The 18,333-nt window shown below is 38.8% G+C and overlaps 1 protein-coding gene and 1 non-coding gene across 2 annotated transcripts; both read right to left on the bottom strand.

Annotated features, from left to right (window-relative positions):
- Positions 1 to 1,802: 1,802 nt before the first annotated feature.
- On the bottom strand, positions 1,803 to 17,510 carry LOC124116110. The gene is made up of 6 exons (XM_046477338.2): positions 17,355 to 17,510; positions 14,975 to 15,040; positions 14,367 to 14,590; positions 6,723 to 7,170; positions 5,495 to 5,585; positions 1,803 to 4,018 (listed from the first exon to the last, which is right to left on the bottom strand). Exons 1-6 carry the CDS (start codon positions 17,453 to 17,455, stop codon positions 3,914 to 3,916), a joined length of 1,035 nt encoding a protein of 344 aa, XP_046333294.2. The 5' UTR covers positions 17,456 to 17,510; the 3' UTR covers positions 1,803 to 3,913.
- Positions 6,161 to 6,276, bottom strand: LOC124116131. Its single transcript, XR_006858068.2, has one exon. It is a non-coding gene; the product is annotated as a U5 spliceosomal RNA (small nuclear RNA).
- Positions 17,511 to 18,333: the final 823 nt, after the last annotated feature.

The raw sequence follows: 18,333 nt of genomic DNA, 5'->3' as shown, positions 1-18,333 counted from the left end.
TGTCACTTGTAACAGCTGATAAAAAAGGATATCAACATGTTACACATCATATTCTACATGTAAATATGTAGTCTTACAATGAAATAGCTGATATGGCTTCTGAATGATGGGTGATGCATGGACACATTATTGACAGATACCTGCGCCAAGTTCTTCAAATTGATCGTATCAATTTGACCATCATCATAGCCAAGGATAGATATCATTGATAATATCCAACTAGTCCGCAACTCATTTCGGACTGTTACTTGGTGAGAAAACAACTAGTCCGTCCAGATTTTCACTAGTCTCGGACTAACAATCTCATGTAACTCAACATTCACTCAAAGAGGACCATGGTAAATGCATTTCCCGGCCAGGTTTCAAATTTGTAATTTATGCCATCTGTGAAACTGGGACTTTATCTGTAATTAGGTTATTTAGTGCTAGATTGATCTACATCATAAAACTGGGCAGAGAAATAAAGTGGGATTGGAAATACTTGAATCAAACTTGCTGGGACTGCCGATTGGCCTGAGAGTCAGGACTGGTACTCCTGATCTCACCAGGACTGATCACTGACAAGCAGGGAGATTCTAGCCTGTCTTCAGTCTCTGGTAACAGGCAACAAGAACTTCTGCAAGCCCTGGTACTTACTGATCTCACCAGGACCGATTCACTGACAAGCAGGGAGATTCTAGCCTGTCTTCAGTCTCTGGTAACAGGCAACAAGAACTTCAGCAAGCACTGGTACTCCTGATCTCACCAGGACCGATTCACTGACAAACAGGGAGATTCTAGCCTGTCTTCAGTCTCTGGTAACAGGCAACAAGAACTTTAGCAAGCCCTGGTACTTACTGATCTCACCAGGACCGATTCACTGACAAGCAGGGAGATTCTAGCCTGTCTTCAGTCTCTGGTAACAGGCAACAAGAACTTCAGCAAGCACTGGTACTCCTGATCTCACCAGGACCGATTCACTGACAAGCAGGGAGATTCTAGCCTGTCTTCAGTCTCTGGTAACAGGCAACAAGAACTTCAGCAAGCCCTGGTACTTACTGATCTCACCAGGACCGATTCACTGACAAGCAGGGAGATTCTAGCCTGTTTACAGGTAACAAGATCTGATCAGTCAGAAAACATGTCTTACTCGGATATTGTTGAGACGGTTGAAAAATTAAAAAGTACCTAAATCGGTCACCCATGCCTCAGTATCAGCAACACTGTCATACTTGTCATCAGTACTGACTCCAACAAAGTGTGAATATTGTTTTATGCCCCAGTGAGCAATATTCCATCTACATCATGGCAACAAGGCCGGGCCAGGCAAACCAGTGACTGAAGGCATCAGTGCCATAACCATTCAATCCTGATTAGTAAGTTCTTCCCTCAAGCAGGGGCAATGGGATCTGTTCTATACAAGAGTCCATGGTGTACAATCTAAAGACTCCGTAGAAACATGATGGTCCCTGGAGCTCTGTCGGCAAGATGTGGAAGAATGTTTCAAGACAAGATACTGTTCCTGTTTATCATTCTCTAACATAAAAACAAAAGCTGTTAGCTTATTGCATTAGGAGTATTAAGCTGATTCCACTGGAACATTCTGGAAAAATGAAATGCAGTCTATTGTTTATATTACAAAAAGAGAACCCATCTGAACAGCATAATGAACTTCACAACCGATGATCTGTGTCGGGCATTCCTCACACACCGCACTGTGCAGTTAAACTGCTTCATTGTCTCGCTATCAAATAAACACCATCATATGAATTCACAAAGTAAACAAACAATATATAACTAAAAACAAAAACAATACACCACAATGCTTGTAAAAACTATACTGTTTATTGATATGCTCCTTTATATCTTCAGTAAAGACTTGAGGTTATTTTTGAGTACTTAAGTACACTCACTCAAAGGACGGATATTTGATTACTATGCAAGATCAGGGGTCAGGACAGTCACTATGCTTATGCATCAATGTTCACCTCTCTGAATGGCAAGACATATATCTATGTCCGACTTCTGTGCACAAGGTTCAGGATGAATGACGAATTGTGATATGATAAAGTAACACAAAAAAACACAAACCATTCTTGACCACATTTGGACAAAAACACTGATGGACCTATTGAAAATAACCTTGACCTTCCCCATGTTGAAAGGCTTTAGAGTTATTATATCCTTCTCATAATAATTGATGTCAAGAACATACAAATCATGTTCATATTTCAAAGGACACGTTCACTCCGCGATTCTTTGTTTTCTATCAAGTAAACAAAAGTACTTTTGATAATATTGTTAAGCCTGTCTGTTGATATATCAACTGATTGAAGTATTTACAACACATCGGTCGTATGTACAAGCTACACCTTTACAAAGATCGATATCTGGTGTATTAAAGCTATTCTTGATTCACAGAGCCTTGACCCCTGCAGACTGAGCAAATTGGACGAAGAAATGAAAGCAACACACAAGTTGATATACTTCATAAATACTAAACACTATCACATTCTCACAAACAGGAAACTGAGAGATACTCAACATATACAATGCACAAAACTACAACTATGAACGTAATACACAAATCAAAGCAGCTACTAACTTCTTAAATAACAATGAATCAAATGCATTGTGTGCCATGTATGCAAATATATAACATCCTGCACTGACCAAAACAATTTCTTACCAAGTAAACAAACCTCTGAGAGTAACAAAATTATTTTCAGATCCATTTTTATTTGATGGATCCAAGCTAAAATCCACAAACCATTAAAGTGAAATGTTTTGCCAACTACATCCATATCATTGCAAATAAATTTAGTCTTAACATTCATTATAAACAGAATTATAACCACCATCATGTTCCTGTGGATAAATTAATAGACATGATAAAAATTTGACTTCATGATACTCCGACACATTTGCTTGATATTATCGTCTCCATGGTTTTCCTAGCTGTCAAAGTGTGTCAATTACCTTAGCACAAAATCGATTTTAAATGCAAACATGCAACCAATAATACTATAAATTAACATATTTCCTATTCAAAATGCTAGTTTTCATTTATTCATGTGTGTGACTAAAGTTCAAATCAAAGATAACAAATATTTAAGTTTTGAGATGAATTTTCCCAAATCTGATCAGAAATATGAATATTCTTCAAGGATTGTATGTGGGAGTTATACAGCATGATGTCATCTTTGGCCACCAAGGTTTCTAATTTACATGGAAGATCTAAGAAACTGAGACAGACAAATGTACATCTGAAGTTATTCAATGTCAGTAAGAGGCACTTTGGAATGGAAATATGACTACACCTTAAAATCAGTAATCAATGATGTTTTGAATTTTCAGAATAAAGTATTGTGTTAAAGTACTATCTCAGCACTCAGTTATGATAATCTCACCAGTGAGGGACGGGGGACGGTAGACTGTACTTGTACCATGGTAATCAGAGTCCATTACAATATTATTATTTTACAATTTAGCATTTAGGGATAGACCATTTGATATTCAGCGGGAGGAGTGTTTGAGTTAGGGGCTGGGATTTGAGAGAGAAAAAAAATCCAAATGATAATGGATAAACAATTAAGTGTTCACTGGGTAAGATAGATGTCGTCTCCTTTCAGAGTGAAGAAATTGTACGTCTTGAAGCAGTGACTGAAAGAAATATCCTGTCTCAAAAAATATACCAGGCCCCCTCCACAATATTAAATGGTCGGATACTCATATTAAGTGTAAAATCAGATGCCAGGATACAATTGGTTACCACCAATTCCTGTATGTTTGGGTCTCAAGTTGTCAACTATTATGTAAATTCTAAACGAGGCATTAAGTCTTCATGACCGTATCACACTTGATGCCTTGTAACAGTGTTGAACATGTTGAGGCTACTGTCCTGTATTTGGCAATGGTTGGTGTGCTGCGATCTTCACAATGCTTCCATCCGTGTTTTGACTGTGGAGTGTACGACCTCGAGGCTGTCCCTGTCTAGTTCTCGGACAAGTAACAGCACTGACTGCAGGATGTTAGCATTCTACAACACATCACCATAGAACATGATAGAATAAGGCTAACAATAAGAATTAAAACAACTTATACAATCACTAGGTAGGATGAAGTTTCTGTGTTTGACCAACAGCAACAACAAAGTGCTTTAATGTTTTGCAAGTTCATTAATGTCCTGGGCCCCGTTCCTCAAAGCGATCTTAGCACTAAGGTGATCGTAAGTCCCATACTTTGACATAGGCTTACGATCATCGTAGCGCTAAGATAGCTTTGAGGAATGGGGCCCTGCTGCACTCTGTTCAACCCTATGGGGATTATGGGTTAGAATTGGTCCCAGCAACCTATGCTGGTCATAAGAGGCAGCCAAATAGATCGGATGGTTAGACTCCGTGACATGGTTTATTGAGTGTCATCGTACCCAACAGCTTGGATCGTTGCTCACAATATGGATCACTGGGTTGTCTGATCAAAATTTGACTATTTGCAAGCTGTTATTATATAGCTGGAATATTGTTGAATGCGCCGTTAAACAACAAGCAAATCACTTTCGAGAATGCGCTGTTAATTAAACTCTGGCTTCCATTTGTCCATTGCTAATCACCACTAACAAGCTGTTGGCTTCCGTTGTTAAGTTTCCACCTTTGTTATCATATCACTGTTCAATTGATGACATTCAGCAATTGGGATATTTTAAGATTGTCTACACCATCCTAAAGAGGATGGAATGTTTCCGTTCTCCGGTATACCGGATATTGACCAGTAAAATACGACTGGGACAGCTTAATTAGAGGGCTGTCAGTCCCTGTGTCTGATTGATATATCCATTGAAAAATGCATATCGTATCATGTGAATCACTGCAAACATTAAATCACTAAGTCTAAAAATCTGGCGTGTCAATTTTCAGTGCCTTTCTGGCATTAAAACTCAAAAAGAAAAAAGAAATTGAAACCTATTCACAAAACATAAACGTTTGTCTAAATTATAGTGTACACACTATTTCACTCTTCCTTTTAATCATGACAGGTGCACCACAATTCGGAATGACGACGGACTGTTCTGACAGGTGTACAGTACTTCACATGACTACAATGTTGACATGTAGGACACATGCACTGTCAAGTCGGTAGCTTTGATGATGTCACACTTATCGTTATAACGCAATAAATCACCATCAATATGGCTGTTCGAAAACAGTTGTGGCAAATGTCTTCGATCTTTTATTAGTGATCACGGGACCTGTAAATTTTATCAAGGAAAGGGATATCCATTTGCTACCGGTCAACATGACCAACAGATAAAAATACCAAAGGAAACACTGGCCTAGGTGGCTTCACACAGGCAACAATAGTTTGCCAACTTGTGATTTTACTTGACAAATGTGTGTTGTTATTGTTGTTGTTGTTGTTGTTACTTCCTCTTCACTCTTCATTCATACACTATGTTTCAGCAGATGTACATAGAAATGACTGTAAATCTGACTAAACAAGGCTTCAGAAGACTTACTCTGGACTTAGTGAGACTTGTAGAGGATGACCTTGGTGTGACGATCTTAGCTTTGGGTAATGGCTTCAGGCCTAGCTGCTCCCGAATTCGACTGAAAAATAGGAAAAAGCATTCATGTACAATCCTGTATCTGTAGTGCATACACATGCATACACTGTTCTTACCCATCAAAAATTAAATACCTCATAAACTGCATTCATGTGCATAATAATGAAAACTATATGATTGAAAAAGTGTATTTTAGTTCCCATTCATGATCCGTACACCCTTTCAGCTCTATGAATTAAGCTGAAACTGGGGAAAAAAATGCTGAAAATAAAAATGTCTTCATAAACTGGCGTGTGCTGTAAAATACCAACTGCATGCTATCTTAAGTAAAGAAATATTGAAAACTTTCAACATTGCTGGGCTTATTCTATGATATAACTTGTAGAGATGATAGATCACTGGGAGGAGCTAATGCACACTAGATGACTGCAACAACTCTGTTGCTGGGCTGATGTGACGCTATTAAAAAGTTTGTGTACTGAACTCTAGGCCATAATTTGTTGTTGGATTACTACAACATATAGTTTAAAATTATGCCACTATACAAGACATTTGCAACTGTTTTCTTACTTCTAAATACTCAACTAGTTTGTTCTGTTCTTTCTTTGGTGTATGTATACCCTACAAAGTAGGGTTTAAAAAATAAGTCTATAGACTCATTGAGTTGTTCCTCCCCACGGAAATCTTTAGTAAAAGGCGAAAGATTTATGCGAGGTGAAGAGAAACCAGAGTGCCCAACAACTTCAATGTTATAGATTATGTATAACAATAATTGTGACAGTAAGTAGATTTTCTGAATTTGCATATCATCATGAGTTGTGATAATTAATTCTATTTAACATTAACTCCTGAACTGTTTGTAATGATCATATTGACAGATGTTATGTGACAAATGTGAAATAATTGTCTTATGTATTTATACTGCGATATAGCAAGTTTGGTGCATAACCTGATTGTTTGACCTCTTTTTTAAACCCTGCCAGACCATGACAAACATACACCTTTGTGTGCTTATGCTCACCAGTGTGTGACCTACTTCTGCGCACAGCGTGGCAAAAATCAAGGGAGTTAATCCAGTGAAATGATTTTATGGCTGCATCTATGACTTTAAGATACATGGTACGCATTTGATATAAATCTTTCCTCAAACATCAACTCAACAACAGATGTATTTACTTACTTCGTTTCCTCCCAGCTGAGTGTAACTGCCTCCTCCTTAGCCTTGTCTCTGGAGGATTCCACACACAGAGCATCCCCCTGTGCTGCTGCTGTGTTGACACTGTCTGGGGGGCAATCTGTCCCCGGAGGGTCCTGCTGTGCTGTGGCCACACTGTCGGGTGACATATCAGCCCCCTGGCCATCACCAGGCACTGTCTGTTGTGTTACTGTCTCCGCAGCAGCAACCTCAACTACATCTGCTGCATCTCCATGTCCATCACCATTCTCCAACTCGGAGTCAATATGCAGGATTTCAGTTGGTTTTGATGCAGGTTGGTTTACATCTCGTTGGTGTAGAGGTTGGTCTGACAGGAATGACTTGATCGGTTGTGTTGCAGGAGGTGTCAAAGGTAAGGCATGCAGATCATCTCCTTCATCCAATGCCTGGTTGATTTCATCTTCTGTCACAGCTAGATCAGAGAGATATGAACACAACATGTTAAACCAATGTATAAACATATGTTCAAGAGCAAAAAAGTAACATATTCACAAAATTGTATATAGACATTGGAGGGGAAAAAAGCCTTAAAACATCTTTTTTCTCAAATGTTTCATTGCACTTGCTTGTGTCTAAATCTTGTAACACGGTAATGAAATAAATAATATTTTCTCCATGTTCTTGATATATCGTTTAACACAGTGTCACATTGTGTTCCTGTAAAAGAGTTTTAGTACACAATTATAGTTCTTATAGTCCTTTGCTTGTAAGCTTATCGTCCTCAGCAATTCCCAGAAGAAATCGTAACTGTCAATTTATTCCTATTTGAATGAAGCCTTTTCTGTAAATTATAACGTCGGCTAAACTTATTATTTTCCATTATCTCATCAATTCGAGGGGTTAGTGCCAGAACACATTATCTTGTAAAATATTAAAATTGACTTTATGACTTTCAAAACATTGTATGACCATATATAATCCTACGCCAAAATATCTATGTACTACATTGTATATTTTAAAAGATATTCAACAAGACATAAACAACTTATCACCTAACTCTGTTCTCGTGTTGCGCCAGGATGTTCTATACTAAAATACTACATGCTGGTATACACAACATTAAAGTTTTCACTCAATTCTATTAAGCCAGAAAAACGTATCGAGAATTAACACATTCTAGCACTCTGATATAGGCTTAAGACTCCTTTAATTGGAGAGCCGTAACAACTGATAAGCATTTGAGATGTGCTGGCTTTTTGTGTTTACGATTAGAGATAAGCGCTCCCCCGCACCAGATGATGTTAACTGGTGCTAGCCTTCTATGGCCCAGGATGTTTATATCTGATTCCCGGGCTAAATTCCAGTCAGCTTATACTAATGGTCATTACTTGGTCCTGGCGTCGAAGATAAACCCCACTACACAAACGTCTTACAACGGAAATATCATAGTCCAAATTATTTTCATCAACATAAATACGTTTAAGGTAAGTAAAACTGTAAATTGAATTAAATTATCTGTTATTTTACTAATTTTTTAAAATTGATCTCTTATATTGTTATAAAGTTACGACGCAACAACACGTCTGATGATTTATATAACGGATTTTTATGTTTAAGTCATTATCAAATCAGTGTTCGTTAACTTTTAGTGTGTTCTTGGTTGTTTTCAGATAATCGCAGGGATTTTTTGATAATTTTGCTATAAAATAGTATGTAAATGACATGGGTGAGACTTGTGGTTTTAACATAAACATCTTTCATAAACACAAGTAAAGTTTACATAAGAGTAAATATATGATACATGAAGTTAGATTGTAAATTGAGAAATAATGTCACATACACAAATATTTCAAGACCAGTGCTATGTATTGTTTTCTTTTGTTTTTTGTTTTCTTTCTATAGGCATTGGAAAATGAGTGAGTTTGATTCTGACTTCGAAGATCAAGACATTTTGGAAGCTTGCAATATTATCGAGAACAATCAGATATTACACCTTATTGTGCCACAACCACCCACCAACATGGAACCGAATCCGCTACCAACCACTGACAACCCAGTTCCATTGACGGCAACCAACATGGAACCGAATCCGCTACCAACCACTGACAACCAAATTCCATTGACGGCAACCAACATGGAACCGAATCCGCTACCAACCACTGACAACCCAGTTCCATTGACGGCAACCAACATGGAACTGAATCCGCTACCAACCACTGACAACCAAATTCCATTGACGGCAACCAACATGGATGCTACTCAGCTACCAACCACTGACAACCCAGTTCCATTGACGGCAACCAACATGGATGCTAATCAGCTACCAACCACTGACAACCCAGTTCCATTGACGGCAACCAACATGGAACCGAATCCGCTACCAATCAGTGACAACGCAGATCCATTGACGGCAACCAACATGGATGCTAATCAGCTACCAACCACTGACAACCCAGTTCCATTGACGGCAACCAACATGGAACCGAATCCGCTACCAACCAGTGACAACGCAGAACCATTGACGGCAACCAACATGGATGCTAATCAGCTACCAACCACTGACAACGCAGATCCATTGCCGGCAACCAACATGGAACCGAATCCGCTATCAACCACTGACAACCCAGATCCATTGACGGCAACGAGCATGGATGCTAATCAGCTACCAACAACTGACAACACAGATCCATTGACGGCAACGAGCATGGAACCAAATCCGCAACCAACCACTGACAACCCAGATCCATTGGCGGCAACCAACATGGAAGCTAATCAGTTACCAACCACTGACAACCCAGATCCATTGGCGGCAACCAGCATGGAAGCGAATCAATTACCAACCACTGACAACCCAGATCCATTGGCGGCAACCAGCATGGAAGCTAATCAATTACCAACCACTGACAACGCAGATCCATTGACGGCAACCAACATGGAAACTGATCAGCTACCAACCACTGACGGCGCAGATCCATTGACGGCAACCAACATGGATGCTAATCAGGTACAAACTACTGACAACACAGATCCTTTGTCGGCAACGCATATGAAAGCCCCTCAAGACTACATAGAGCCACGGGGGAGTGAGGGAGGAAATGAAAATGAATTTGACAGCTCTGATGACGAACCTTTAATTTATTTGGGGAAATATAGACATACACATGTTGAAAGTAGCATCGAAACATCATCAGAAGAGTACCTTCCGAATGAAGAAGATTTATGCTCGTCTGACACCACTGAATCGGAAACAGAATTGACAATACCAAATCAGAAGAATATTGTTCATAGCAAATTTCATGAAAGGTCAAGTGGGGAATTGGAGGAAACTGTTGTTCTGAAGACATTACATGAAAGTCATACCAACTACATGTATGAATCTAAAATGAAAAAGTTTCACACGGAGAGATTAGAACAACTTCTGCATTGTAATGGATACAAGTTACTGAAGGTACCGGCTGATGGAAATTGCTTTTTTAAGGCTTCTGCACTTCAACTTAATGTGAGTGAATGTGAACTGAGGAAACAACTGTGTGATCATCTTGATGATAATATCATCACTTATTCCGATTTCTATGCTGAAGTGGAGGAAAACAACCTGGAAACATGGCAAAGTTATTCACTGGAAGTGGAACATCTTCGCAGGAATGGATATTTCACCAATAAGGTTGCTGATTTCCTGCCATTAGCACTTGCTAACTGGTCAGGTCGTGGTGTCCGTATTTTCTCCAGCAAGGCATCAACTCCTGTAATTAATGTCCAACCTACAATTCGTCAACAATGCACTGAGAGAAGAATAATCCTCGCATTTACATCCATAAAAGGTATTGAAGATCATTATGATGCATGCACACCACTGGCTAACCATTTGTCAAACACAATGATAGAAAATAACATCACAAAATCTTCTCAGTACTCAAGTACTCAACATGAAACAACAGAAGCATGTGCTTCTGGAGCTACCTGTCCTGGAACGTCCACATCAGCTGCAAGTTGTCTCCAGTCCATCAGCATCTCTGATGTTTCTTGTACTGCTGTAAATGAACGCAACCATGTAATGCCAGAAGACCCTGTGATCAGTTCAAATACTTCAAGTCCAGTTCCAGTATCTTCACAGCATGGTGCCGACACAGTGTCATCAGGTAATACAGCATCAACCCCAAACAAACAGAACCCATCTCGATCTGCAACTCCAAGAAAGTCGTCAGCCTTCCATACACCTCCTAGAAAGGTGCTGTTTAGAAAGAGACGTGCGACGCCCGAGACATGGTTAAAAAATCAAAGGAAACACCTGAGATTAGGTGGAATGGAATATGTGAACCAGCAAGGGAAGACCATGAAAGGAAAATCGGTTAAAGCAGTCGACTGCTCAAAATGTAGATATAAGTGCACCCAGAAGATCCCCGAAGAAGCTCGACACAGTATATTTAAAGCATTTAGAAGCTTGTCATCATATGAAAGGCAAAAGGATTTTGTTTGTTCCAACACTGATGAAAAGAAAACCCGTACATACCTGGATGACAGTGAAAGAAAGGTGGAAAAGAAACGCCAAGTCTATCGGGCATTTAATCTACAGTGGGAAGGAACAAGACATCTTGTTTGCAAGAAGTTTTTCATGAAGACTCTTGACATTGGGGAGTCATACATCAGCCATGCCTTACAGCACAAGAGCCAGGGAACCTTTGGGAGCACAGAACGTCGCGGTAGACATAAGCCACACAATAAAACTGCCAGTGATCGCTTGACAAAAGTAAGGGAACACATTGAGTCATTTCCTAAGATGGATGCCCACTACACAAGAAAAGATACAAACAGGCAATTTTTAGGACCAGAATTGAATATTAAAAAGATGTATGAACTTTATAAGGAAAGGTGTGCTGCAGACAACAAAGAACCAGTGTCCTCATCACTCTACAGAAACGTCTTCAATAAAGAATATAATTTTTCTTTCCATGTACCAAAGAAGGACCAGTGTTCGCTTTGTCAGCAATATTACAGAGAAAGAGACACTGGTTGCCTGACAGAACAATTAACAAAGGATTTCAATGAACACCAAGCCAGAAAAATCAGAGCTCGAGAGGCAAAGATTAAGGACAAAGCACTTGCCTTGACAGAATCCTCTGTCTTTGTTGGAACATTTGACCTTGAGGCAGTATTGTACACGCCATGTTCGCTAGTTAGCGAAATTTTCTATATGAGAAAACTGAATTGTTATAATTTCACAGTGCATGATGCTGTTCACAAGAGCGGTACATGTTTTCTGTGGTCAGAGGTTGATGCCCAGAGAGGTTCATGCGAAATTGCATCATGTTTACAAATACAGTTGAAAGCAATGCCTCCTAACATCAACCATGTTATCCTGTATTCAGATACATGCACAGGGCAGAATAGGAACCAATATGTTGCTGCTTCCCTACTTCATGCTGTCACTACCACTGACCACATTGATGTCATTGACCATAAATTCTTGGAGCCAGGACACACCCAAATGGAGTGCGATGCAATTCACTCCAGTATTGAATTCGCCAAAAAGAAGACAAGTATTTTTGTTCCCAGCCAGTGGGATACTGTTATCAGAATGGCAAGAAGGAAGGACCCCTATCTCGTTATTCCAATCAAACACACGGATGTAATGGACTTCAAGAAATTGGCACATCAAAGACTGAAAAATACTAAAGTGGACACGGATGGTGGTAGAGTTAACTGGCTAAATGTTCGCTGGCTGCGGTTTATGAAGACTAGCCCTGACAGCATTTACTTCAAAACTGAACACAATGATGAGCAGTTCAGAGAAATCAAGGTTACAGCAGGCAGTAGACGAGGTAGACCTCTGAACACAACCAACTCCCTTACTTGTAGATACACTGGGAAGCAAGAAATATCACATGCGAAGAAGAAAGACTTGTTATCTCTTTGTAGATCTGGTATTATTCCAAGCGAATATCATGAGTACTACAAAGCTCTCCCAACTGGTAACAGACCTGATTGTCTACCGGTACCAGATGCTATGGAGGAAGACTATGACACAGACATTGCATAATATGATGTGTGACTGTGGTGCTGTGTTCATTATCGCACTAATATAGCTATGTGTGCGTACGCGCGTACGCGCGTGCGTAAGTGCGTGTGATTGCACTAGTCCGGACTAATGCCAATATTATTGTACCAGCCCGCTGAGATACTATGCCGCAGTTAAACATGAATACCCGACTCAGATTTGTGGAAGTCTGACAGTGCTGAAATGCTGATCCTGGCTATATTATATCTGACAAGTTCCTGCATTACTTCCTTATTTATTTCCTTTTTAGTGAGCCACAACAATCGCGTGAATGTTCAAGCTAAGAATTCCATTTACTGTTAGGAACGTAAAATGATTGTAACCACATTAAAATGTCTTATGACAGGTAGGTTGGATATCCGAATACAATCTGAGATAACTGATCTTAAGAACTGCAGTATTTGTATGTTCATAAATTGACTTTGAATGAAGCTCAGCTGGAAAAAGTATTATATTTTTTGTGAATACTGCGAGTTATGTCACCATTTTGAAAATTGAACGTTGGGTACAGATCTGTCTATCTATTTATCTATCACTTTTTACATATTATATACTGGTTTATAGATAATAAGCTAAATATGTACCCACTGTTTTATAAAAGAATATATATTTACATAAACAAAGGTTTTAAAAGGATCTTCTATTCATCTATAATTTATAGAATAACGTTTCTCCGTTAACTTTGTGTGACACATTTCCACTCATTAGCATTACAGCCTAACATTAACTTAATTTTGCAGACTAATTAGCTTTTTAGTTTTGAAACAAACAATGCAATGTAAATGTAAATGTACAGCATTTAATAAAATGAACAATGTTTGGTAAAGGCAACACTGACATTACTTTAGTTCTTTTAGGCAATGCCAGATAATCGTTAAAGCTGGTAAGTGATTATAACCACGTGTTTGTAGCAAGCGATGCTTTAGAGTGTCAGCTTACACCAGGATAATGGTATCAGCCTGTGTGTCACGCAGACTCTGTGGTTGAGCCGTTACCAGCTGTCGGGAGATAAGCTGTTATTGCTATTAATTGGCTTGCTCATTGAGAAAGTTTCTGAAGCATAAACGTATGTCCTGTGTTTGGGGTAATTTGACGCAAGCAGGAATGTTATCATTTATCAGGGCCACAATGTATCACTTCTGTTTACAAGGATCTGGGCCTCACATTTCCCCTTTCCTGTATAATGTTTATGCTGCCAGATGGAGTTGCCTTTATTTACTTCGCTTTGGCTGAAAGTCTAGCTGAATTTCTTTGGGGAAGAGATATGCCAGAACATCGTATATATTTCAGGTTATCTTTATTACATGTTAATATCAATGTTATGTTGAAAAAACAAGATATACTGTTTGGCACACTTAATGACAATGGCTGGAAACAATATTGCTAATAAAACTTCAAGTGGTGCTTTTTAGCACCATTTCAAACTTTTGAAGTGGGATTTCTCACATCTAGGGAAAATGGAGATAAGTGGTTCTGGCACTAACCCCTCGAATTATTAGTCTTTTCACTTTCTATTTGTCGTAACAAAAATCTTCCATATTTTCCCATGGTACATTATTATCTCATCACAATATTAACTACATAATGTGTCTGTTTGCAGCAAAAATACCTACCCTTGTTATCAAGTTTCTGTAAGTTTGGCAGAGTTTTCAGAACAGTCATACGGTAGTTGTTTTCTGTCGCACATGGGTTCTCAGACAACCATAACATTCGCAGTTTAGGTAACTTCTTCAGATATTGGATATCTGTTAAACTCTTTACATTATTCTTTCTAATGTACAATTCTTGAAGGTTTGGGCAATGTGCAAAATCTCTTAATGTGTCGACTTCATTGACGCTGAAAAGTAAAGACACATTGTACAAAGATTATCACAGGTTGATTTTGGCTGGTGAAACAGATTTACAAGTAAAAGAGGAAAATATGATTATTCCTTACCTATCATTATGTAACATCTCATAAATCACATGACAAAGGATTTGCCTACTTCATAAAACTTGCCTCATTTTAACAACAAATTTTAACCCGACATAACTACAAGTGCCCCATTCCACAAAGCGATTTAAGTGCTACGGCTACCATGATCCCATGCTGAAGTATGGGAGTTACGATAACCTTAGCAACAAGGCAGATTTGTGGAACACAGCCCAGTACATGAACATCATAAAAGAGGCATAAGTATAAAAAACAAATATATGTATTCAAATCAGGAAAAAGATGTACCTTAAACTGCAGACTTCTAGACTTGGCATCTGTCGGACAATACTGACATCTTTGATACTAGAACCCCTACAACAGAATCAAAAGAATGTTAGTCACAGACACAGAGTGACACTAGTTTCAAACTGGCAACTTTGATTTCTGTCTACGCTTTGAAAATATTTTGACTAGGTTCTAGATTCAAAATCTGAAAACTGGACAAAAGTAAATTCTGGAATGTGTAATACTTGGCCGAGATTGTAGGAGGGGTTATGATGGTTATAGCTTAAGTGGCACCATGTGCAAACAGCAACAAACTGGTGAAAAAGGCACTCTATAACTTTACCCTAAATGTTAATCCGTTTTGGGGGTAATAAAATATAGTTGCTCAAAAAGTAATGACATCGCTTGAGATTGAGACAATTATCCTTAGGAGTTTCAACACTATTAGGGATATAAATAATCCCATGCTAATAGCAATTTCAATAGGGCATTCTTCTCTAATGGGAAACAATGCTCCAACTCTTAGTCAGCGCGGTTTTATAATCACTGTATGCCAATTAGCATCACAAACTGGATTCTGGACCAGCATGGGCCAACTGGAGGACCTCGTTGACAGCGAGGGGGAATCCCCTTGAATTCTCACATTTGATGGGATGATTCCTTCTGCCATAACCTTTCACCTTGCAATTCGTCAGTGTGTGTAAATGTGTATGTACAATATTGAATTTAGTATACAGCAAACACTTGTACATATTATTTTTCAAAAATGAAATTCTGTTCATGTACTCAAAACAGCAACGACCCTTATTTTTCAGGCAAACTGCATGTAATACAACAACTACTACTCCATGTTTCATGGTATTATCTACACCTGTGTATTTGTCGTCATTCACTTGATGCTCAATTAATGACTTTATTACAGGTATAATTAGTGGTGGAACCCCTCATAGTACATGTACCTGACAAAAACTAATTATTTAATCTAAGATTGGGTCATAAATCCCAAGTCTGATGTGGTGAATGTATTACATGTTGTGTAATATGCATGTGGCAGTTCATCACGATGGGCATGGGTAGTTGAGTTGCCAAAAACATTGATAAAAGGATTAACCGATAATATGCTGTTTGATTAATCACTGTTATCTTGCACAGTGGATTTGTCACAAGTAAGTGTTAATGTATGTAGGTTTACTAAAGTAGACCCATATCTGCATTGGTGCGCAGTGCTTATGTCAAAACAACATAATTTTTTCAAAGGATTAGCCGGTAATACTGATTCATTGCTCATTGTTATCCAACTCAGTGGATGGTTTCTAAAGAGCAACGTACATCATGAACATAGTTGTCATGTGTGCCATCTCAGCTGACCAATGAGACATGACACCTTTGTGAAACACCTGAAATAGACTTACGTGATCAGTTGAGAGATGAACATGGGTCAAAATATCCCTAAACGCTATATATATTCCAAAATATTAGATTGTTACAAAGACATGTGACATCGAACAAGTTTCTTTGTACAGCTTCAGATGTATGGGATATCTTACCCTCATGTAGATATTGTAAAATACATTCCTCGAACAAGCTAACTGCCTGATATTAAACATATAACTACTGTTGGTTGTAATTATGATATTTGTATCATATTTTCATTCATTTGTTACAGAGGAATGCGGGAGGACTCAAGGGCGACTGATTTAAATTGTTCCATATGTAAAAAATATTCGTCAATAGCAATCATTTATGCCAAAGTGCAATGCTTATGGATATTCAAAGACGTTATACGTCTTTGGGTTGTTATTATTTTAAATATACGTAGAAAAAGCTGCAACTAAAAAAAGAATATGTTATTTCTGATAATGTAAAATTATTGTCCACAATAAGCAAATTTTGAATCTGCGAAGAAAAAGCTGATATTTCAATACTTTCAAACTTTCCCATTAAGCTTCTTAACATTCATTAAACATGATCATTATTTTCAAATTCTCTGAAATCTTTCAACTGTCCTAACACATGGACCAATATGAAAACCCTGACATGCCTCGAAAGGAAAAACAGTGACCGGCAGTGTGAACATCTGTCAATATGTGTTTGCATGTTCGTATACAGGGTACAACTGTAAGTCAACCAAGCCAGGTCTAACCCTGAGATCAGCTAATGATTGTAGCCTACCCAGTTACTGTCCGTCCTTTCCATACAAAATTTCCATTGTGGCCTAACGATGGCCATTGTAGATTTCTGTGGTAGGCCAGTTGTATACGCCTTTAAAGAAGGGGTGAGCATGACTGACACAAGTTTGCCAATCTCAAGAGTCAAGACTCGGAGCCAGTGGCGCTGTCAGTGTCAGAGGGTTCGACTGAACGCATTCATAAATTACTTTTCGGAGCGACAGTCCACTTACCAACAGTTTAGTTTGCAGACACTTTCAAGATCTGTGGCTCGGGTTCTAGCTAGTACCAATGCTTCAGTCAGTTTCCCTGTGTATTTTTCCGTCAGTGCCATAATGGGTAATGAGAGACACTTCCCAAACTTGTCAAACGATAAACCGGAAGTTTACATTGTGTACCGCACCGATTTTCGGTCCGAGGCAACTGCAAATACTTAACAATATTAGCCTAATGTCTTCCTTTTATTTATGATGATATGATATAGAATATGTACTATTTAATCCATTCACAAAATAATAATTTCATTATTTTGCGTTCAAATGTATGTGTACGAAAAGATGTGTTTATCAAAAACCGGTGTAGTATTAAGAAAGTGACCCGTACAATATTGACACGTGTTGCATGAACGCCTCCATTGCCTCCCGATACGATGTCTGTTTCGTGAAATTATTGCACGAATAGCACACTTCTGAAAGAATGTTAAATGTGATTCATCTGCATCTCTACCGTTCGTGTTTCCACTGAAACAAGCTCTTCGGGCTCTCTTCCAACATAAACTTTGATGAAAAGTCGAGACACTGTTCGGGGCGGCGCTAAACATGCTAAATGCAACTCGCTCACTCACAAATTCCACTGAAGCGGAGCCACAAAACTTAGACTTTGAATGCTTGTGGGATGAACATAACTTTGTCATTTGTAAATCTCTGTGAGTGTAAAGTTTGGTCCATAGTGACCTACAGTGTGAAGGGTGGGTTGATGGTAAAAGTTGGAAGTTACAAAACTAAGATGTTATATTTTGTTGGTCATGCCATTGGGGTACAATATGCGATTTCGAGAGGAACGTAACATAAAAGGGTTTGGCAGGCAAAGATGTGACGTGGATTTAGAAATATCCTTGGGGCCACTGGTGGCCCAGTCGCCTAAGGCGCCGCGATTCGCTGTGCAGAGTTGCGTCCCTTGGGCACGCCAGAAACCTATGATTGTGGGTTCGAA

The sequence above is a fragment of the Haliotis rufescens genome, unplaced genomic scaffold, assembly GCF_023055435.1.
Source record: "Haliotis rufescens isolate VD_foot unplaced genomic scaffold, xgHalRufe1.0.p SCAF_4, whole genome shotgun sequence".
NCBI lineage: Eukaryota > Metazoa > Mollusca > Gastropoda > Lepetellida > Haliotidae > Haliotis > Haliotis rufescens.
This window is presented reverse-complemented; position numbering and strand designations above follow the sequence as displayed.